This window comes from Geosmithia morbida (genome assembly GCF_012550715.1).
Source record: "Geosmithia morbida isolate 1262 chromosome Unknown scaffold_0, whole genome shotgun sequence".
Taxonomy (NCBI): Eukaryota; Fungi; Ascomycota; class Sordariomycetes; order Hypocreales; family Bionectriaceae; genus Geosmithia; species Geosmithia morbida.
Window position 1 is genome coordinate 2446084 of NW_023336187.1, and position 22858 is coordinate 2468941.

The window sequence follows — 22858 nt, forward strand, 5'->3', positions numbered from 1 at the left end:
GCTTACCTGACTCTGCCGATAGAGCAGAGAGGCATTACCTCGACGACGGCAGATTCTCGTTGTCAGTCACCATCATCTCTCCACACATAACACCGCTCTGCTTCTAACCCCCACCCTATTCTGCCTGCTGTGGATCAGAACAGCACAATAGTGCAAGAGGGGAGGGGAGAATTGGCAAGCACGTCTCTTGGCAGTCAACGCTCTTCTTGTTCATCTCGCATTTCCGAGACAAGCTTAACCTGCAAAGCTTCACATCCGGCGACGATCTCACACGGTAGCGATACCCGGGACACGATACAGCGACGAGATGGATGAAAACGTCTCGACCTTCTGCGGCATCACGGGCGCCAGCGCAGATGTGGCCCAGGGCTTCATGTCCATGGCGGGCGACGACGTCTCGCGCGCCATCGAGCTCTTCTTCGAGAACCCAGAGCTGGCCTCGCAGATTGGCGGCGCATCACAACAGCAACAACAGCCGCAAGCCCGGCAGCCGGACCAAAATACGAGGCCCCGCGCCGGACGTCGGGATTCCAGCGGTGTCATCCACATCGACAGTGACGATGACGATGACGATTTCATGACTCATGACGGTGACGACGACGACGGTGGCCATGCTGCCGCGACGCTGGCGGCCAGCCTGGCACAGGAGGAGGAGGATGCGGCCATGGCGCAGAGGTTACAGGAGGAGCTGTACGGATCTGGGGCCGGCGCAGGAGGTGGCCCAGGGCTCGGCCGGCTGGATGAAGAGGGCGTGCGGGCGCCGATTGCGAGGACGACGGAGACGCTGGTGGCGCCGGACCCGTCATGGGGAGGAGCCGATGATGATGTGAACATGGACTTCCTGAACCAGATGCGGAGGAGGAGGATGCCGCAAGGTAAGAATGCCGATCGGAAGAGGGAGGACGAAGTGGAAGCTGATGTGATCCGTGGCAAACCAGGACGAGGCGGCGGCCCGTTCTCCCAGCGGATATGGGGAGACGGAGAGAACCAGCCATCCGACTTGCCGTCGGAGCATGGCGGCAGCAGCCACGCACGACGGCTCGCGGACCTGTTCCGGCCACCTTACGATATCATGGAGAGGGGCCTCGGGTGGGACGACGTGCGGTCGCTGGGCAAGCAGGACAAGAAGTGGATCATGGTGAACCTGCAGGACATGAACGACTTCAACTGCCAGGCACTCAACCGCGATATCTGGAAGGACGAAGGCGTGCGGTCGCTGGTCCGAGACCACTTCATCTTTCTGCAGTACGACAAGGACTACCCGGACGCCGAGGAGTACACGACCTTTTACTTCCCCAGCCAGAGCCACGAGAACCCAGACAATTACCCGCACGTGTCCATCGTCGACCCGCGGACGGGCGAGCAGGTCAAGGTGTGGAGCGGGCGTCCCTTCCCGTCGGCCTCGGACTTCCGCGCCGAGCTGGCCGAGTTCCTGGACCGGTACAGCCTCGAGGCCAACAGCAAGAATCCCGTTGCGGCGGTCGGGGTCAGGGGGCCGCGCACGGTGGACGTGGACCGCATGACGGAGGAGGAGATGCTGGAGATGGCACTCAAGAACAGCATGGCCGGGGCCGGGGCCGGGGCCGGGGCATCGGGGGCGGCCGGGGTCGGCGGCGGCGTCAGCGGCAGCGGCAGCGGCAGCGGATCGACGTCTACGACCAACCTTTACGATCCGGATGCGCTCACGAAGGCTTCCCGACCCCAAGATGACAAGGACAAGGGCAAGGGCAGAGAGACGGAGGCCGAGGATGCAGAGGACGTGGAGGCAGGAGCCACAAGCAGGGCGTTTGCCCAAATCTCCAGCACCAACCCCCACACCGAACCCGACAACGACCCGTCCACGACGACCAGGATCCAGTTCCGACACCCCACGGGCCGCGTGATTCGGCGGTTCAACCTGTCTGACCCGGTAAGGCGGGCGTACGAGTGGCTCAAGGCGTCGCCGCTGGAGGGCAAGGATGGGGTGGAGTTTGAGCTCAAGAAGATGCCGCAGGGGCAGGATCTGATCGACGGACTGGACGCGACGATCGAGGAGAGCGGGCTGAAGCAGGGTACCGTCATGATTGAGTTCCTGGAGTGAAGTTTTCTTCTTCTTCTTCTTCCCCTTGCGGGGGAGGGATCCCTCTCTGTCCCTTCCTGGCTTCAATGTTACTGCTGGTAGGCGAGCGAGCTAGAGACTTCTGCCAGAGACCATGATTTGGAACGCGGGAGGCAGTTATAAGGTATTCATCGACATCGACGGCCGATTTGGCTGTCACATCTACCACGAGGAATAAGGCTAGAGTAACGGGAGGAGGGACGGAAGGGATACCATTGATCAATATGAGGATTATGAATAGATGGTGAGATTTCTGGCATGGAGTAGTGATGCGTTGATGTGCAGGTTGCAGTAGCAATGTAGTAATAGTATTCCATGTCGTGTAGTATGTTTCACCGCGCCGTAAAGCATACTATTTACTTATTACTACTACTGTGCTCATCTTGGTGGTTATCCGTATCACCTATCTATCACCTGGTAAAGATAGAAGCAGAGCTTGCAGTTTGTCTCAGGTTGGTTAATATGTGGAAGGGTCAGCCCAGCTACAGCGCCTCTCTCCCCGCAGTCCACTGGGGAGCACGGTACAGACAGGCTGGGACCATCGAGTCCATCCCGTCCATGACCCCTCCAGATCCAGGGCATGCAGCGCTGAGTAGTGTGCTGTGGTGTGCTGTGGTGTGCTGTGGTGTCCTACGAGCACGTTGTAGCGCTATAGCCGCGCTACAGGTGGCTGCTGAATTTAGGCATCATGCAGGATTTACTGGATCCCTCAGCGCAAACGGTTGGATGTTACAGGCTGATATATAATAGCTCGTCGTGTTTTCTTCTATCTGTTCCCTGTTCCCTGCTCCCATGCTCCCCTGTGCTTCCCCTCCCCCTCCCCCTCCCCCTCTTCTCTGCCGCTCTCTCTCCGAGATAAAGGATCCTGTTGTTATTGTTGTTGTTGTCGTTGTTGTTGTCTTTCTGCAATTGTACGAGTAAACAATAACGCGGTTTCTTTCTCTAACCCTCTCTCTACCTCTCTCTTTTTCTTGGGGGGTTTTTTTTTTGTTTGGTTTGGTTTCACCTTCTTCTCCCCACCCCGCAATCGTATATGTGTGATTCATGACCCTCAATTGTCTGTATATTACAGCCTCCCTTGCTTTCTCTCTCTCTCTCTCTCTCTTTACATACCCAGGTACAAATAAGTACATGTTTGAGATCTCTAGTACCACCACCACCACCACCTCCTCCACGAACCGAAGACCTGCCATTTGCGACTAGTTCTGCATAAACTCTCACCCTCCATTCCCTCCTCCTACTCGTACCTGACCACAAAGCGCGTGTGGGGCTCACACCGCCGACCAAAAGCTGGTGAGACCTCCCACCCTTCCCCCGAGGGCAAACCGGTCCACGAAACACTACTCTCCCCTCTCGACCTGAACAAACACACAGAACTCGTGGCGACGGGAACGACGTCGTTCAACAGAGAATCATCATCGACAGCGAGGAATCAGAATTAGGACAGCGAAAGATAGCTAAGAGACGGATCGGAACGAGAACGGGATATATAACCGCCCCAAACATCATGGCGGATCCGGGTGACCAGGCCCTGGATCCCCAGCAGCTGTACTCTAAGGAATACTGCATCGGTACGTTGGCTCTCCTGTTCCATCCGACATCGTACACGCGCCTGATACTGACCATCTTCCAGGAGGTGGAAGCTTTGGAAAAGTCTACAAAGGGTGAGCCCATCCATCCCACTACCCCGCCATACCAGAGAGGAGGGACGAGGGAACCGAGGGCCAGAAGGGCCGAGGATCAAGAAGAGGACTGACGATTGGAGTCTTGGGGAAACAGCGTCGACAAACGTACCGGTCAGGCCGTCGCCATCAAGATCATCGACATCGAGAGCGCAGAGGACGAGGTCGAGGATATCATCCAGGAAATCTCCATTCTGTCCGAGCTCCAATCACCATACGTCACCAGGTACCATGGGTCGTACGCACGAGGGGCCGAGCTCTGGATCGTCATGGAGTTCTGCTCCGGTGGGAGCTGCGCCGACCTCCTGAAGCCCGGGCTGATTGGGGAGGAGTACATTGCCATCATCGTGCGGGAGCTGCTGCTCGGTCTCGACTATCTTCACTCGGACAAGAAGCTACATCGCGATATCAAGGGTACCGTCACAGACCCCCCTCAAACTTGCCTTGTGTGACTGTGCCGTGCTGACCACGTACGTCCCGAACAGCCGCAAACGTCCTCCTCACGTCGAATGGCCAGGTCAAACTCGCCGATTTCGGCGTCTCGGGCCAGCTGTCGGCTACCATGACCAAGAAGAACACCTTTGTCGGGACGCCCTTCTGGATGGCCCCCGAGGTCATCAAGCAGTCCGGCTACGATCACAAGGCCGACATCTGGTCTCTGGGAATAACGGCCCTCGAGCTGGCCAAGGGCGAGCCGCCGTACTCGGACATCCACCCCATGAAGGTGCTCTTCCTCATCCCCAAGAACCCGCCCCCCAGGCTCGACGGCAACTTCACCCGTGCCTTCAAGGACTTTGTCGAGCTGTGCCTGCAGCGCGACCCCAAGGAGCGCCCCACCGCAAAGGACCTGCTCCGCCACCCCTTCATCCGCAAGGCCAAGAAGACGACGTACCTGACCGAGCTCATCGAGCGACACGTCCGCTGGGCCGCCACCCACAAGGACGACGACGATGCCGATCATCAAGACAGCAACCGCCGCCATTCCACACACCATGCCGAGCCCCAGCGCATCAACGAGGACATGTGGGACTTTGGCACCGTCAAGCTCGTGGGCGACAAGGGCGGCATCGTCAACCGTCCCGTCGGCCTCAACCCCATGGACGACAATGCTACAAACGCCAGGGCGAACCGTCCACCCCCTCTGATGGCAGCCTCCACAGAATGGAACCTGGACGACGACGACGATTACAGCGGTACGGCGCGCGCCCCCAGCCCCACCAAGGCGAGGGACTTTGCGCCCCTGCAGCCGAACGACACCCTCAAGGCCGCCTCGGGCACATCACGACCTACGAGCCCCCAGCGCAAGCCCGTGGGCCAGCAGCCCGCGGTCGCTGCCGTCGCCACCGGGGCCAGCGCTGGCGTCTTCACCGGATCGCCGTCCAAGGTGCCGCTACCGTCGAGTCCGTCCCATCGCGTCCAGACGCATGCGCAGTCGCGGAACTACATGGTCAACCCAGACACACCCAGACAGTCGAGGAACCCGTTGCCGGCACCTCCCCGCCAATCGCCCGACTACGACCGGGAGCTCCAGGCTCAGTTGCAGCGTGATATGGGAGGCTTGAACCTCAACCTCGACCTCGACCTCGGCCTGGCCCGGCAGCAGCAGGACAGGTCGTCGACATCGTCACAGGATCCCGACGATTTCTGGGCGTCTGACGACAAGGCATCGCTACCGATACCGCCAGCGCAGCGTCAAGAACCGCTGACGACGACACGGCCTGCCGCCAACTCGAGAGTACCGTCCATGACGATCCCTGAGATCCCCCCCTTCCGAGGAGGCGCAGTCCATCAGCAGCAGCAGCAGCAGCAGCAGCGCTTACCTTCGCAGCCGGGCGTACCCATCGCGACACAGCGTATGCCCGCCCCGCCAGGAATATCAGGGCAGAAGCCGCTCCCCACGGCCGAGCTGTCCTCATCCCCCGCCGCCGCATCGGCGTCGGCAGCACCGACATCATTCCCCACGCCGGCACCGGCCAACCCGAACGGCGAGCTAGACGCCCTCAACGACGTCATATTCCCGGCGCTGGAGGAAGCGCTCAAAAGACGACAGATTCGCGTGCAGCAGGTCTACGGTGGTGTCAACGGCAGGTCGACGTCGCAGATGACGGCGGATCAGCAAAAGGCCGAGGCGGCGCACGAGAAGCTGCGGAAGCTGGTGTTCAAACTGGCCCACGTGGCCAAGGAGATTGACCACTACGACAAGGCGGAGCCGGTTGGCATGGGTCGGGATGTAGGTGGCTTCCTGGAGGGGTTGTTGGAGGAGATTCTCATCAGGGTAGAGCCGCTGGATGATGAGGAGGTCTGATGTCTTGTGTATCTCTCTCTCTCTCTCTCTCTCTCTCTCTCTCTCTCTCTCTGTCTGTCTGTCTGTCTGTCTGTCTGTCTGTCTGCCTGCCTGCCTGCCTGTCTGTCTCTTTCTTGTCTATAAAGATGAAATGATATGACGAAAAAAAGAGAGGATCGGATCGGAGTTTCTTCTTTTCTTTTCTTTTTCTGTCATCCTTTGTGTATATGTGGTTATGATTTTTTTTTTTTGCCGAATGGATGGATGGATGGCTGAATGGAAGTTTACATGTATAAAGGAGGACGTCTCGAGTGATTTGAGCTGCAATGCCTTTGATGAATTATAATATACACCCCCGCCCGGGACAAAGGCCTAGGCTTTTCTGACTTGTGTGTGTATGTTGTAAACGACACCGGTGTCCGTGCCACACATGTATACTTGGTAATAGTAGCACACTGATACTGTTTGATTGGAATTGCGGATGAAAGAAGGTATGGATGAATTATGAAATGTCTCAATCGCTGATTGAAGTATGGTATGTACTGGCATGCCGATGCCATAAAGATGTGTTGTTGATATAAAAAAGCGATGAACCCCCCCCCCCCCCAAAAAAAAAAAAAAAAAAAAAACAAAAGAAGAAGAAGAAGAAGAATAGAAATCATCAAAGTATATAGAGAAAAAACCAGGACGAAAAGGAAGATGGCAACACAGAAATGAATATAAAGACACCATGACTGTAAAAGACAAGAGCATTTTACATTTTACCAACTCCCCCTGAGAGGAATATACTTCCCATACTTGGCGACGCTCCCTCCGGCAGCCCTCCACCTTTGATAAAAGTACAGAGCAGAATACGACAGGACACAGATGAGTCCGAGGCCGACGGCAGCACCCCCAAGGCTGAGGGCATGCCTCGTTCTCGTCCCCTGTTGCGTCTGACTCTGCTGGTGAGGACCGGAATCGGAATCGGTCTCTTCCTGTTGCTGCTCCACGTCAAACGGCGACGTCGTACCGAGGATGCGGCCGTCCCTGTCGAGGGCCGCGACGACGACGTACCGATCTAGATTGTCCGTCGATACGACTACCGAGGTCTCGAAGCCGTCGCGGGGTATCGAGGCTACGGGGTCGAACTTGGTGACTTGGTCTATGGGGGAGGAGGTGGTGTACTGTTTCACCTTCGGTTAGTTCAACTAAAAAGGCGAGGAAGAATGAAGAGAATGAAAAGAAAAGAGTGAGTAGGAAGAAAAAAAAGAAACCCATACCACATTCCATGATGAGACGTCCGTAGCACCATTCCACGACATGTAGACTACCGCCTCATCGCCGTCCGCCTCGACGGCCATGCTGGGCGGCCACGATGGCTTTCCGCTCCACGGAGCCTTGAAGACTCGATAAGCAAACATGTCGGCTTGTCTGCCCACGCCCACCTTGCCCTTCTGCAGGTCCATGGCCACCCGTCCGTCGGGCGTGTACTCGACGAATGAGGGGGTCCAACCCCAAGCGACGATGGCGTTTCCTTCTCTTCGGTCCTCGCTCGGCTCGCCTTGACCTGACCCCTCGAATCTTGACTCGTCGCTTCGCTCGCCTCGGGGCTGGCTCTCGATGATCTGCATACCGCCCATGGCCAGGGAGTCGAGGTGACCGGGGTGATAGTACTCCCTGACGAGGCGGGCAGTCATGTTGTCCGTGTCGATCTCGACGAGCATGCCGCGGGCGTGGCAGTCGTCGCCGCAGTCGCCCTGGTTCTCAGCGTGGTTGTCGAAGAGGGTGATGTGGGACTCGTCGCGGTAGAAGCGCGGGTTGTGCTGCCAGGCGAAGTCTGTGGCGCGGCCGCCGCTGAGGTCTCTGAAGTCGTTACCGTTCCCGCCCAGCGTCCAGATGGGGTCGCCCGAGGTGCCGTTGACGAGCTGGATGTGCCAGTAGTGCCTCGAGGAGACGAGGTAGTGGCCCCCCGACGTCTTGCGCGCGCCGTTCAGGTGCGAGAGGTCGTATGCGCCCCTGCGGTCGGCGTCGAGGCCAAAGTCGCCGGCCTCGTAGCGGGCGTGCGAGTCCCCGGGGGCCCAGTGGTCGGCGGCGAACCACTCGAACACAACCTCGCCCGTGTCCATGTCCAACTCCTGGAAGCCCGTGTCGTGCACGAGGCACTCGTCCGGGCCCGGCCCGCCCCACAGAGTGCAGTCGAAGGGGATGGTGCGGTGGGTGGTGAAGACGGCAGTCCCCTGGTCCGTCACGTCCAGGTCATGCATGTCGTTGGAGTGCGGCGCCGCGGCGTGCAGCCGGTACCGGACGTTGTAGCCCGAGTCGACCACGACGCACACGTCGCCACCGCCGCTGGCCCAGAAGGTCAGGTGCGTCTCCCCGCCGATCGTCCGCGGCTCGCAGTGGTACGAGTTGTCCCACGTCTGGTCCGCGTACACCAACGACAGGTCCGCCGCGTCGAAGATCATCGGCCCCGCCCCCGCCCCCGCCCGGTGCATGTTGTTGCCGATGAACAGGTACAGCGAGTCGTCCGTCAGGCTGCGGTCCCACGAGTTGACGTGCAGGATCGGCGCCACCACAGCCGACGACTTGAACGTCTGGCGGGGGAAGCCGTCGCTCTCGTCTACGAGACGGTTGAAGTCGTCGACGCTGCTGGCGGACAGTATGTCTGCCGCACTGACTGCCCCAGCAGCAGCAGACACGCCCATTAACACCGTCACTGGTGAAACCATGGCTCTCTTCTTCTTCCTTCTTCTTCTTCTTCCCGAAGAATTCTTCACCCTCGAAAATCCCTTCCCCCCCTCCGGCCTATTCGTATGCCAAGACTCAAGATATGTTTTAAGCTCGTGTGGGTCGTGCGAAAATGAACAATAAGGGGATCAATCGGCTTGTCGGGGAGACGGTCCACAAAAGGAACAAGAAAAAGGTGTCAGGTCAAAGAGCCGCTGTTTTTCCTTCTTCTTTTTCGAGAGCCATGCATGTATCGAAGTAGATGACGAGTAACAGAAAAGGGGGAGAAGAGCACGACTACAAAAAAAGAGAAGAAGAGGAAGAAGAGGAGAAATAAGATGAAGAAAAAGGAGAAGAGTAGATTCAGGGAGGGGGGGGGGGGTCGGGCAGTAGTAGGCCACGCGGCCACAAGGAGGGTGGTCCCCATAGCTTACGACTCTCAGCTATAACACCTCTCTCCAGTGACAGTCTACCGCATTACCTCGACCGTTTTGTGTGAGATTATCAAAGGGGGCGGGAGACGGCGGCGGGGGGATACCACACGACGTAAAAGGAAACATGACGGGCTTAACCGCGGAGGGCATGGTTGTTGGCTGGAACGGGAGGGGGGAGGAGGAGGAAACTACCATACGTCGGAAAGTCGGCGACCACTCCGCCGATATGCCCGGTAAGTAATAAACAACGACAACACAGTCTTTTAGAGTACATGTACTCGTAGAAAGGTACGTACTCTTGATGCTCTCTTCCTTCCATCTATTCAATTAGACTAACCAGACGAGCAGTACTAGCCGATGTGCCGCGTGGCCCTGGTGCTGGTTCTGGTGCTAGTATCTTTAGATGGAGGGATAATATTGGCCGAGTACGGGACATCGGCATTTTCCTTGCCGACTTCCGACGATCCGCTCGACTCTATCATCGATCCCCTCCCTCATCATCGCGCCGCTGTATACCACGTGACTCTCGTCACCTGCCATCGTCGTTGCTGCGGGTAACATTAGTAATTACTTGTAATACTCCGTTCTCTATCCGCACCGACTACGACTCTACGAGCATCACCACAATCTGTGCCTATAAGCTGTCCCACAGCAGAGTACAGGTGATACCAGCAGCAGTATCTATTATTACCTCGTGATATGACTGCTTCCCATCACAACTACATATTGACACAACACCCATACATGATCGATGTGTAGTACGCACAACACACGGATATTACGCATGTCGTTTCCCCCGTACTCCCGCTACGTACATGTACCGTAGTAACAAGTAATATATTGCTACTACCAGCAAGCTTACCAGCAGCGTATTCCCTCATGCCTTCATCCATCCAGGGACCAGATACCAGTCCCACTACGTCTCTCAACGTCGTATCATCAGTGATGCCACAGCATAGGTAACCCTGATGTTAGCTCCAGAGACGTTCCTGACTAATGCTCGGTACGCATCGATCGGTGTCAACTTTCCAACTGCAGCATCGAAGAATCAGGACGCAGCGATACGGCCATCATCGTTCTTGTCCGGACTGAATAACAAGAATCTTTATTGCCAGTCCCTGTCGTCTTCACCTTAGTTTGCTTACTCGTGGTGGACTCATGGTAGAAGATGATCTTCTCATTTGTCGCTCTCGTCTCCAATTTCTAGCTCTCGACACCATTTTGTATAAACCAAATCAAGGAGGAAATCACACGAGAACAAAGTGACAAACTCCAAACATGACCAACGAGAAAAGAAAAAGAGAAGAGAAGATCCCGAAGCGAAGGAAGGGGAAAAGAAAGACTGGAGACAATGGAGACATCTAATTATATAATCTATGCAATCAAATCATTCTAGATCGAGGGCCCTCTCATTCAACATATACAAGACCCCAAGACCTCCCTCTACCGAGGTGCCTCCATGGGCGCAGGCTTGGTACCGAGACCGTTGCGGTTGCGGTAGAACAGGACGCCCTTTCCGGCACCCTTGGCGTCCGCGCTGGGCTCGACCCACTGGCACATGCGGGCACACCTGTACAGCGCGCGCAGGAAGCCGAGGGGTCCTCCCTCCGTGTCGGCGCGGTAGTGCTTGCCCATGACGGGCTTGATGGCTTCGCTGGCCTCGTCGGCGTGGTAGAAGGGGATGGAGCTGATGTAGTGGTGCAGAACGTGCGTCTCGACAATGCCGTGCAGCAGGTGGCGGCCGACAAAGCCCATCTCGCGGTCGATCGTGGCGGCGGCGCCCCGCACAAAGTTCCACTCGCCGGGCTGGTAGTGCGGGAGGCTGGGATCCGTGTGCTGGAGAAAGGTGATGGCAACTGTCGCTTCGTTAGCTCTTGTTTCCGTCTTGCCCTTCTTCTGATCCGTCTGATCTGCCCTGTCTGGATCCTCTCCCGTCCCTTTCCGTTCCATTCTTCACGACTCCGCATGCAAATACAGTTTGAGGGGGAGGAACGCAAAACATACCAAGCCAATGGTTCACCCAGAGCCAGGGAATCCAGAACCAGACGAGCGTGTTGGACCAGCCAAACGTCTTTCCGAGGTAGATCTGAACGGCAGCGTTCAGGGCGATTCCAACATCACTGAGGACGATGGCCTGAGCCTGAGCCTCGGTGAACAGGGGGCTGGAGGGGTAAAAGTGGTTGACGCCGCCACCCAAGCCGTTCTTCTTGCCCTTGCCGCGACCCTCGCGCTGACGCTCGTGGAAGTTGTGGCCGGTAATGTTGGTGAGGAGGTAGTTGGGCCATCCGACGAGCTGCTGCAGGAGGAGCATAGTGAGAGTGAATACGGGCGTCTCCTCGGTGAGCTCGCCGAGCTCGTGGACGAGCTTGCCGACGCGGGAGGCGTACTGCTCGCGGGTGCGGGGCAGGAAGACCATCTCGCGCTCCATGTGTCCGGTGGCCTTGTGGTGGGCACTGTGGGAGTACTTCCAGCTGAAGTAGGGGACGAAGAGGGCCGAGTGAAGCAGCCAGCCGGTGAAGTCGTTGATGCGGTTCGAGTCCGAGAAGGCGCCGTGGCCGCACTCGTGGGCAATGACCCAGAGACCGGTGCCGAACAGGCCCTGGAGAACAGTATACAGACCCCACAGGACGGCGCGAACGGGCAGGCTGGGGATGTACTCGGGGGTCACGTAGTTGTGGCACAGGTAGAAGGTGGTGGCGAGGCAGGCCATGTCGCGCAGGATGTAGCCCCATCCCAGCAGGGCGGAGCGCTCGAAGCAGTGGGCGGGAATGGCATCTCGGATATCCTTGATGGTGTAGTCGGGGGGCGTGAACTGGTTGCCGTAGGTGTCGATGAGGTTGTCGTACTCGGAGTTGCCCTCCCTAGACTCGCTCTTGACCTGCTTGTCGGCGGCGTCGTCGACGGACGACATGGACGACAGAGAGGTCGACGAGGCTGAGGCACGGGGTGAGTCCGAGGGCGAGACGCCAGCAGACGACTCAGAGTCGGTCGTGGCCGTGATGGTACGCTTCAGGGTAGCCTGACGCGTAGTACGCCTGGTCGAGGCCCCAGATGTCGTGGCCGATGCCATCTTGCGTGTGTGGGACTTGTTGTCTTTCCTCTAGAAGTAGAGACTGGAGGGAGGGATGGCTGGCCTCGAGTGAAGCGTATACAGGAGAGTATGGGATATGGGGATGAAGAAGAGACAGGGGGGCCGGAAAGGACGAGGAGGGGACGGTTGATGGAGGGAAGGGAAAGGCTTTTAAAGGTCTGCTCCGAGGGTGTGAGAGAGAGGAGGGAGGGTGTGTGGATAAGAACAAGGGGGAGAGGGGGAGGGGGGGCGGGAGGGGGAGAGAGAGCCAGAGAGGGTGCCACTCGGCTAACAGTAATATGACGGGATAGAGAGATTGGAATAGTAATGAAAATGCTAGGAGAGGAGGAGCTCTGGGCTAGGAGTGGATGATGAAGATTCTCCAGCCAGCCCAACCTCCGACGAGAGGGAAGAAGGGAAATCTGAGGGGAAGAAAAGATGCGATGACACAGGGTTTCAAGGTCTTGGCATAGATTGGAGGCAAAGCAATACAGGCCGAGGGGATAGATTTTATAAGGAGGAGAAGAAAAGAAGAAACAAATTAAAATTTTAAGGTATGCAAAGTACGAATAGACTCTTTCCAGTCCACTGTGGTGGGCGATTTGTACGAGCATGTGTGTGGTGTATTAGTCGTGTATGCGCGCTGTAATAGTACGAGCATGTCCAGAGGAATATCAGAATTGGGTGAGGCTCTGAACCAGTGCCAGGCACCAGATACTGCATATGGACAGGAGAGGGTAGAATGGCAAGGGTCAAGCAGAGAAGTGCCAGTGCCAAGAAAAGTGCCAAGTATCTACTTACACTCCACGTCGACTAGCATTTTGTTGGGGAAAAAAAGGGTGTGAGACGGCGATCGCGGGGGGGAGAGGGTGGTAGGGGTAACAGTGGATGGACCTACTGTAGGTGTGGACTCCAATGGGATTGTAGCCTGTAGGGTGGGTGTAGGGGACTCCATGGAGATTCCATAGGGAATTCTATAGGGGACTTGTGAGAATATACCTGTGGGTACCCTTCGAGGAAGGCGATGTCCACTTCTTTGGGGGAGAATCCGGTAATAGTAACGAATGATACAGGCCGAAGCGTGCGACGTAGCGGACGTTTACAGTGCTTTACAGTGCTTGGGTGCCCCCAGAGCGAGTGCTACATGTACCTGTCGATACCGATATTGTGGACAGTACAGCAACCTCGGGACTGACAGTATTAGGAGGCTAGTAGCGGTGGTGGCACCTTACTTCCTAGTTGCTCTCGACATGGAAAAACTCTGTCATACGCTCCAGGTCATTACTCGTATCATGCCATCCATACATGGAATATTACCAGACAAGCAAATGAATTGGATTGGATTGGATTGGATGGAGGACCTTGGTCTTGATATTATTAGTATGAAGTGATAGAGAATAAGATGAACATGGACAGGTACATGTATATGGACTGTACAAGTATCATGAGCACACGTACCACCAAGTACGTGTACAATAATACACGTCCACTCGAAATACTCACTCAGCCTGCACATTGCCACTGGAATCACCCCCCCTTCGGTGGCTCCTGCTCAGGGGATCCAGGGGCTTTAATGCTCCGGTGGCCTGAGGTTGCCTATTCTGGCTCTGTTGGCTTGAGATCCCCCTGTCCACCCGCGTTTCGAGGATGTCCTGGTTCTGGATGGAAGGAATCAGGTGCGGAACAGTATGTGAATATCTTAAACATCACCTCGTACGACAACCGAAGAAGAAGACATGATGCTCGACCTATGCATCCTGACCACCAACAGTCTATCATCCTCTTACGTTGATCGACCGCGTGCTCAACATGTTGAACCCCTCATACGAGAGAAGCCATCCCCTCTTCCCCCCTCCTCTCCACCATCGTCGCCATCAGCAACCACACACACACACACACTCACACCCTCCCCCCTCCTCCAATTCTGAGCGGTCAAGCAAACGAACGGTCAACGCACAAGAGACATCATACGCAGACAACTCCATGCAGATCACTGCAGCTTCTTGAACCGAGGTCAGCATTTGCAGCTGACAGCGTGTTCCTTGTACGCTCAACTCTTCAGTATGAGGGGTATCAGCATTCTTCCTACCCACATCATGTACGAGTATGAGGGTACTACAGCAATACTACAGACACTCCGAGTCGTATCAATCAGGGTCCAGATTGCGGTACGTACAGTTTGCCACACAGCAAGAAACACTGCTCGTATCCCCGAACCGACCCTTGTATCCAGACTGTGAACTCCTGGATCTCTCCTGTTCTGTGGGAGGCTGAGACGACATGCTACGGATGGTACTCACCTTCACATGACACCGAGCCTCGTCCGATGCTCAAACCTGATCACTCTTTGTGCCTCTTTGTACATGAATATCCTACATGTTCCGCTGGTTGACAGCCGTAGTCTGTATGACGCTCCTTTCCCTGTTCTGCAGAGACGTAAAAGAGACACATAATACTTTCCCAAAGACGGTACCTACATGCTGGGTCAATTCTCACCGCCGGAATCTCTTACAAGTATCAATCATGCAATATCGAAGGCAGTCGGTAAGAAAGAAGAACAGAACCAAAAAAAAAAAAAAAGGAGAGAGACAAAGAATTACATATAATGCACGGAGAAGACTATTACTACATAGTAGTATACGAGTATCTCAAAAAAGGGAAGAAAAAAACCTCCATATCACGCCACGTCGGCGACCGAGCGGGCGGGTGGAAAGAAAAAGTCTCGCTTCTCTCGTCCCGTCCCACGTTGGGAACGAGCAGGCAAGGAAGAAACAGCAATTTGTGGCTTCGTAGGCCGTTAGCAGCTGCGGCCACTCCGTAAGGAAGCTTTTGTTCTGTTGGGGAAATTTGTTGAGCACCATACAGAGTTGTGTCCGGGGTGTGTCTGGCGCTCCGGGTACGGGTCTTTTTTTTTAACCCTTTGGCCCCACGGGCCACGGCCCACGGGCGAGCCGTCACAGGCTCACGGGTACGAATCCGAGGACCGTATATTGATACTGAGCAGATGCGGAGTTTCGCAGTTGGTCAGGATTGGATCGATATACGGAGTATTGATACCTATAGTGGTACTCTCGACTCTGCACTCTGTCGCTCTGTGCTATGTGCTCTCTGTGAAAAACACGATATATCAATGATGCTCTCTGCTGAATTTCCGTGGGGGCAGATCTCAGTTGGAGTCATCCATCTACGGTTAGGTCAGACTGTATGAACATGTGTTAATTGGCACATGCTCTTGCACATTCGTACCTGTGCATCAACGGCAAACGAGTAATATTAATAACACAAGCTACACGTACCTGTACAGCCACAACTTACTCGTCTATATACAGGTAAGATAATACTCATACAGCATTGAATCGAGCCCATTTACTCATTTACTCATTCAACCTCAACCCGCGTGCTCGCTCATCCACTCAATCAAAGGCATATGGAGTCATCTCAGCAATCAGTCTGCCACTTCGTATGCATCATGGCATTCAGGGACGCTCGGGGGGGTTGGGGGGGAGGGGGGGAGGGGTCGTACCTATACTCGTACTCGTACATGGGATTAACCGGCTATAGCGGTCGTTAGAAGATGAAGAAAGGAACGAAGAAGTCGATGTAATCAACCGGAACCGAACCGTTGCATCAGCCAAATCAATTCCATGTATTACCACGAGTACAGTCTACGAGTATTATAGTCTAGATTGCACCACATGACGCCATCTCTCCGGCAGCCACTACAATTCTTTGCCATCCATTGTCGATGGCCTGAGGCCATATAGTCACGTGGTCAGATCAAACAACTGAGTAAGCCACCGGATGAGGTTATTCTGGTCCGATCATAGCTCCTTCCTCATCAATAAGAAGGTCAGAAAAAGGCCTGGTTTCAAGCTCTTTTTTCTTTTTTTTGCATCATTACAGATTACATCGGTGAATAGTTATCCGGATAAATCTCCTTCCGTTCTAGAACCTCAGACGAGCGTTTCACCGACATTATTCCGCCGCTCAGTCTGGCACCAATCCTTGCCTTCTCACATCTCGCATTGTGCAGTAGTTAGCTAGAGCTTGTTAGCCAGATCATCATCACCTTCATTTCTTCAGAGCCCTTGAGCCACCTTCATGCTTCAACATCCATCTGCTCCATACTGATCTTGACGAGAAGGTATGATAGAACAGTACGTACAGGCATGTAGTAACTAACCCTGAGAGGACATAGTCCACGACAGCATACGTTCCGTATATTCTGCTAGATATGTATTCCCCTACAAGTCTAGGGTAAAGAAACAGACAAGAAACACCCCTGTGGGGGGAGAAAAAAAAAGGTTAGCAGTGAAGAAGAGAATACATTATGAAGAAGAAGAAGAAGAAGAGGAAGAAGAAGAGGAAGAAGAAGAAGAAGAAGAAGAAGTAGAAGAAGTGACTAAATCACCATGGAACCATCCTCCCATCTGTATCGACAACATGCCTCAACCTCTGCGGCATGAAATCCACCCACATATTGATCCTATCCTGATCCAAGTTAGCCCAGGCATCCCTAGCCGTCTGCCTGAGCGTATCCTCGTCCCAGTCCCTCAGTGTCTCGACAGTCCACTGCTTGTGGGGTGGCCACAGCGTTTGCGTATCGAGGGGGCTGAGGTCTGGGCTATCCAGGCAGTTGAAGTAGCACCTCAGCCCGTGGGCTGCCTTCCACTGCTGAGCAATGTTGACCTTTGAGGCGCCTCCGTGCGCAAATGCCTCGACGTCCTCCTCCAACACGAAAGACGGCGGAGGCGGCGGCATCTGTGCTTGACCTCCTCCTCCTCCACCGCCGCCGCCATCACCGCCGCCATCGCCGTTGGCGCTGCCGCTGACGGGGATGGTAGGATCAAGCCAGGGTTTGACGACCCTCTCGAGAACCTTGTCGCAGTAGTCGGACATGCTCATGACGCCGGTGCTGTTGGGGCTGGTAGAATCGTCGTAAAAGATCAGCTCGCTCTTGAAGCCGTATCCCACCGCCGCCCAGCAGTGCAGCCTCCGCACATCCCTCGGGTGATCTGTCGTCATGGTAGACGCAACGGCGACGGCAGCAGCGGCAGTAGTACTAGCAGCGGTAGTAGCAGCACCTTCCTCATCCTCCGTCGGCGTCTCCATCATCACATCCTGGTCCTGATCCTGCTGCTGCTGCTGCTGCTGCTGCTGCTGCTGTCCACCACGGCAAGCCTCACAGTACTTCTCCCCGGGTCGGGGCAGCAACCTGACTCTGCCGTCCAGCCCGAAGCCAAAGTGCAGCTCGCCGCTGAAGCGGACGAGGCGCCAGGTGCCCGGGTCGGGGTAGGCCTCCAGCATGCGCTCGGCGTACTCGACCCTCCTCTCCCTCGTCTTCCTGTGCGTCCACGACCGCGCGCATCCGAGGCACCGCCGGTAACCCATCGTGCCCATGTTCCGGTGCAGTGTGCGCGCGTTGCACTCGGTGGTCAGCCCGGCCTCGCGCGCCAGACCACCCCAGTTCAGGTTGACGGCCTCGTACGCCGGGTCCCACAGGATCCGCTCCATGCGCAGCTGGTCCGCCTCCCCGATCTTGCTCGGCCGCCCCCGCGTCTCCTCCCACTCCGGGTCGTTGCGCCTCGACACCGGCACGCTCAGCGCCGCGTACCCCTGCGACCGGGACAGCTCAAAGTGTCGGAATATTGCCGACTTGTTCACTGGCAGCCCCTGCGACTCCAGGTACGATATCGTCCCCCGCACCATTGCCCGCTTAGGCGTGTCCCCGTGCTTGTACCCTGGCATGATACTACTGTTTCTGTTGTTTCTGTTGTTGCTGCTGCTGCTGCTGCTGCTGCTGCTGCTCCCCGCGCCACCGCCGCCGCCGCTGCCGGTTGACCGTCGGGATGGTCCCGATGATGGCCTCTTCTCCCCGTCTGCAGCCACTTTTGCCCTCTTTTTCTTTTTTGATATGTCTCTTCACACCTTATTTTTTCTCTTGAACGGAGGAACGTTTGGTTGTTCATGTGGGGGGGGGGGGAGGGGAGATGCCTGGAGTATGAATCTGGGGCGGTCAAAATCCCGTTGGACGGTGGTGTGCGCTTGTTTTTGTCATGCCGTAGACAGTCTGGTGGCGGCCCAAATTCCCCCGCGCATCGGTTTTGTCAATCATCACGTGATTCCTCACTTACACGTCTGTATACTGTCTTACACGCCACTTACACGCTCAAGCATCACTCCGTGTTCGTATTTTACTATCTGTATAGTTCTATTGATATCAAGATTGAGGACACATTGAGGGACCCGAATCATTGCATTCATCGCAAGGTCAATTCACCTCTACCGAATGGCATTACCCAGTGCTTTTATCCAAGAGCCAGGGCTAGCAAGTCCCTATATTCAACAAATCTCGAAACGGAAATAGATAGAAAATAAAATGTCGTGGCACAAAAAAGAAGTGGGAGAAAATAAAAATAGTACAAAGGCGCCTTCTATGATTGATTTTTATATGTCTTGTTCCCGCCCAACGCCAGGGCTAGATTTCTTTTTCCAAAAAAAAAAAAATTAGTCCCAAGTTATGTGATTTTTTGTCTTGTTTCGCCACCCCATCACTTACTAGGTAAGTGTGTGCGTGTGCGTGTGCGTGTGCGTGTGTGCGTGTGTGCGTGTATGTCTTTTGCTTGTCTCTTTTTGGTTTGTTTTGCTATTTTGCCTTCTCTTGCCAGTTTCTTTGGTCATCTCTTGCCAGCCTCCCTGACCGTGGCGATAAACTTGTCCTCGGCTATGGCCTTGGCATCACTACCGGCAGTGTCGGTCGTAGTCTTGGGCCTAGATAGCAGCACGGACTTGACGCCGGCCTCAGTCGTACTCCCGAGCAGAGCCATCTCATTAGACAGCAGGATGGCCACGGCGGCCCTGACGAGCACGGCATCGCCCTCGAAGACGTACACGTCCCAGAGGCGCGCAGCCTCGTCGACGGCCAGGTGGCCCGTGAACAGGGACGTGTACATGTCGGCCAGGTACCAGGCCGGCTCGAGTCCGGGGATGCCTCGCGTGAGGTGGGTGTGGAGGGTGGCCGACTTCTGCGAGAGCATCTGCAGGACCAGGTTGTACGCCGAGCTCTGAGCGCCCGCGTCGCCCGTGTAGAATGACAAGGGGAGAGGGCGGTTCAGAACGTTGGCTAGGGCGATGAAGGTTGTGGCTGGGCTGGGTAGGTTGAGTAAGAGGAGGGCGGCAATGGTCTTTTTTTTTTTGGCCAAGGCAGGGGTTCATCACCAGCGTTAGTTTCTCGGGTTCGGCAGGTAACAGAGATGGAACAGCAGAGAGAGCACGGGAAGAAACTCACGTTACATCCGGATACATAACCAATGTCGCTCCTATACATGGCATAGGCCATGAGGACGTCGACGAGGAGGCGATACAGCGGGCCCTGCTCGTGAAAGATGTGCAGGTCAGTATATGTGGCGTTGGCGGCGTCGTGGCGGATCTGGTCGAAGCACTGTGCCCTGCGGATGTCGTCTGCGTCGCCCCTATCCTCGTCGACGCGGGACTCGAGCTCCCTCGCGCGGCCGAGGGCGGTGTCGAACGAGCGCTCCGACAGGCCGAGGTCGTTGCCGATGGCCTGCAGCCAGACGGTGCCCCTGCAGCGCGGGGGCACGCCGCGCCACCACAGCTCGCGCGTCTTCTTCTCGCGGATGGCGTCGTTCCAGCGCGGGATGACGTCCTCGTCCCAGGCGCGCACGGCGCCGGTGAGCGTGTTGTCCCTCTGCTCGGTGCGCGACCGGCGGGCGGCCTCGCGGCGTTCGTCGGCCTTGGCGCTCGCCGCCATCATCTTCTGGTACTCGCGGACGTGGCGGCGCTCCTCGGCCGGGTTCTTGGGCGGGAGCCACGACGGCCGCGTGCGGCTGAGAACCGCCTCCTTCTCCTTGGACACGGGGAGGGGGTCTATCATCATGGCGGCTCCGCCCCTCTGCAGCGGGGGCAGTTCGGGCGTCGACCTGATCCTCTCCTTCTTTCCGGCCGAGTACGTTGACGAGGACGAGGACGCCGAGTTCCACGTGTTGGGCCGCGCGGCCGCGCGGCTGAGGGCCCGCGACTCCTCCTCATCGGCGTGCTCCTCTAGCTTCTCCGTCAGGGCCTTGGCCTCGGCGCTGAGGTGGGCGAGGGCGGCGTTCCACGAGTGCGCGCGCGACTTGGCGGCATGCGGCCTGTCGGCAGCCGCGTCCGTCTTCCACGTTGGCGACCTGAGCGATCCCTGGGCCTGGGCCACGGGCGGCGTGCCGTTTCCCACGCTGCGCACCCTCTCCTTGGGCTGGTGCGGCTGCCTGTCCGACGACGACGGCGACGGCTGACGGCTCGGCGGCCTCTCGTGCTGCGGCCGCGGTGACATGGGCACATTGTCGAGGATGAGCCCGTCGGGGATGTCGTCGCCGTCGTCCTCGTCGCACTCGTGCTCCAGCTCGGCGAACGACTTGCGGTGCGCCGACTGCCAGCTGCCCCTCCGCGGCCTGCTGGGCTGCAGGCTCAAGTCCCGCCGGGGCGGGTGGGCCATACTCGGGCTCAGACCCCCGCCCGGGCTGGGGCTCCTCTGCCGCGATGACGAGGACAGCGACGAGCTGGACCGGTTGAGCGCGGGCCGCGACGTGTCCGTCAGCACCGTCAGGCTCGTGCTCCGCACGCTCGACGCCGGCACGGCCGACCGGAGGTTGGGGAACGACGACCGAGGCTTGGGCGCGCGCTTGCTCGACACCAGCATCCGCCCGCCTCCGCTACTGGCCGTCGATGGCGGTGTGGGTGACGGCTGGCGACGGGAGGCTGCAGCACTGCTGCTGCTGATGCCGTTAGCCGTCCTCCTGGGCGTGGCGGTGTCGTCATCGTCCTCTAGGCCGATCTCTTCAAAGTTGCTCACGTTATCGAGCGTCGATGCGTCGTCACTGGTAGCCGAACGGAACGATGATGCTGCTGACTTGGAGCTCCTGGTCGACATGGCCATGGCGGGCGATAAGGGTGTCGGGGGGGCCTCGTCGTCGACGCGGGCCATGGTGTTCGGGACCTCCCTTGTGTGTATATATATATATATATACGTGTGTGTGTGTGTGTGTGTGTGTGTAGCGGAGTCTCCGGGAGGGTGGGCGGTAACCTCGGGGGCTACGGCCCGTCGAGATCTTTTATTATTCTCGTGTGTGTATACTGATTCGACTCGATCGCCTCGTTTGACGCGTTGTGTACTGGTATTCAAGGAGGGGAGAGATAGATGGCGATATGGGCGTCAGGACCTGTGGGGTGGTCTTCTTTCTTTTCCCTTTCAGTGGGGCAGATTTCAAGGAGCAGCTTTGTCTAGCAAGATGAAAGAGGGCGGGGGGGGAGGACTATTATAATAGAGATGGGAAAAGGCTTTTTTTTTTTAAGAAAAAAAAAAGAAGAAGAAGAAAAGAACGATTGAAAAGGGTTGGATGAACCGAAGAGGGAAAAGGAAGGCGATCAGTGAGGCCGTCGACAGGAAACAAAAAGCGAGTGTTTATTGTGCCTGGATTGACATGATGACGATGACGATATCACAGCTGCTCTTTTCTTCTTCTTTGCGTTCGTCTGCCCTCTTCGTCTGTCTCTCCGTCTCTCGCTTTCGTTCTCTCTGCTACTGCTCGTATTATGGGCCAAAGGGGAAAAGGAGGCGATGCATTGGCATTGGCATTGGCGTTGCATTGGCGTTGGGCGGAGAAACGGTATTAACTGGTATTAGCTGTTATTGCAGCTGAATTGTTTGTTATTACCTGCACTGAATAGGAAGTACAGATTACGGAGTACATGTATCTCGTAGTAGATGATAATTGGGCAAGCTGGGGAGAGAGCGAGAGAGAGAGAGAGAGGGGGAGAGGGAGAGAGGGAAATGGATATGTATCTTTTCGCATGCATCATCACCGACTAGTGACATGATCACACTCGCACAGATTTGTACCCTTCCCCTTAACCCAAAGAGAAATTGGCTTCAACGTACGAGAGAGGATTTTGAGCAATACGAGAGACTATGGCTGCAGCTGAGACTGGCGTTGGGTCTATAGGGAGGAGTTCCAAGAAGAATACAGTTACGAGTACAGGTTGTATGTTTGATGCTCCCCCCCCCCTTCAACTCTCTTCCCCCAAATCTATTCTCTTCTCGACATTTATTATACTTCCATCATGGTCACGGTATTGACCTGATAGAAGCATCGTTGTATTACCTTGTGACATGTTTATGTACTCGTAGCGGCACCAATAGTCTGTCCTTGTCATGTATACAATACATTGAGATGATAACCTCCACCATGATCCAGCCCGTCGTAATACTAGCAAATAGATACGTTGCACCATATGGCACGTGCTCCTCGATCGTACAAGTACATACACTCACAGTCTGTAGACCTCGTCCTCCCCCCCCCCCCCCCCCCCCCCCCCCCCCTCTCCACCCTCTCTGAGCCCCTTGGATATTGCGACCCCCTGCATCTGACCTACCCCAGCATCAGCTCCCCAACCACAGCCCGCCACTCTCGTCTACCTCTCCGTCTTCTCTTATTCTTCTTTCTTGCTGCCAGCATCTTTGCAGCCTTCTTCATCGTCGTCTCCTCTTCTTCTCGTTCTGCTTCTTCGTCCTCGTCCTCGTCC

The 22858-nt window shown here is 56.2% G+C and overlaps 6 protein-coding genes across 6 annotated transcripts; 2 read left to right on the forward strand and 4 right to left on the reverse strand.

Annotated features, from left to right (window-relative positions):
• Positions 1-307: 307 nt before the first annotated feature.
• GMORB2_0735 (UAS protein) lies at positions 308-2080 on the forward strand (the record flags this gene model as incomplete). The annotated part of the gene is made up of 1 exon (XM_035462719.1): positions 308-2080. The coding sequence occupies one exon, from the start codon at positions 308-310 to the stop codon at positions 2078-2080; it is 1773 nt and encodes a 590-aa protein (XP_035325649.1).
• A 1525-nt stretch (positions 2081-3605) lies between these two features.
• GMORB2_0736 (serine/threonine-protein kinase 24/25/MST4) lies at positions 3606-6410 on the forward strand (the record flags this gene model as incomplete). Its single annotated transcript, XM_035462720.1, has 4 exons — positions 3606-3669; positions 3732-3762; positions 4750-6010; positions 6363-6410. The coding sequence occupies 4 exons, from the start codon at positions 3606-3608 to the stop codon at positions 6408-6410; spliced, it is 1404 nt and encodes a 467-aa protein (XP_035325650.1).
• Positions 6411-6825: 415 nt separating this feature from the next.
• GMORB2_0737 (Arylsulfotransferase (ASST)) lies at positions 6826-8775 on the reverse strand (the record flags this gene model as incomplete). Its single annotated transcript, XM_035462721.1, has 2 exons — positions 6826-7230; positions 7327-8775. 2 exons carry the CDS (start codon positions 8773-8775, stop codon positions 6826-6828), a joined length of 1854 nt encoding a protein of 617 aa, XP_035325651.1.
• Positions 8776-10650: 1875 nt separating this feature from the next.
• GMORB2_0738 (omega-6 fatty acid desaturase / acyl-lipid omega-6 desaturase (Delta-12 desaturase)) lies at positions 10651-12277 on the reverse strand (the record flags this gene model as incomplete). Its single annotated transcript, XM_035462722.1, has 2 exons — positions 10651-11063; positions 11212-12277. 2 exons carry the CDS (start codon positions 12275-12277, stop codon positions 10651-10653), a joined length of 1479 nt encoding a protein of 492 aa, XP_035325652.1.
• Positions 12278-16684: 4407 nt separating this feature from the next.
• GMORB2_0739 (uncharacterized protein) lies at positions 16685-18025 on the reverse strand (the record flags this gene model as incomplete). The annotated part of the gene is made up of 1 exon (XM_035462723.1): positions 16685-18025. One exon carries the CDS (start codon positions 18023-18025, stop codon positions 16685-16687), a length of 1341 nt encoding a protein of 446 aa, XP_035325653.1.
• Positions 18026-18954: 929 nt separating this feature from the next.
• On the reverse strand, positions 18955-21260 carry GMORB2_0740 (TBC protein; the record flags this gene model as incomplete). Its single annotated transcript, XM_035462724.1, has 2 exons — positions 18955-19461; positions 19566-21260. The coding sequence occupies 2 exons, from the start codon at positions 21258-21260 to the stop codon at positions 18955-18957; spliced, it is 2202 nt and encodes a 733-aa protein (XP_035325654.1).
• Between the last annotated feature and the right edge of the window lie 1598 nt (positions 21261-22858).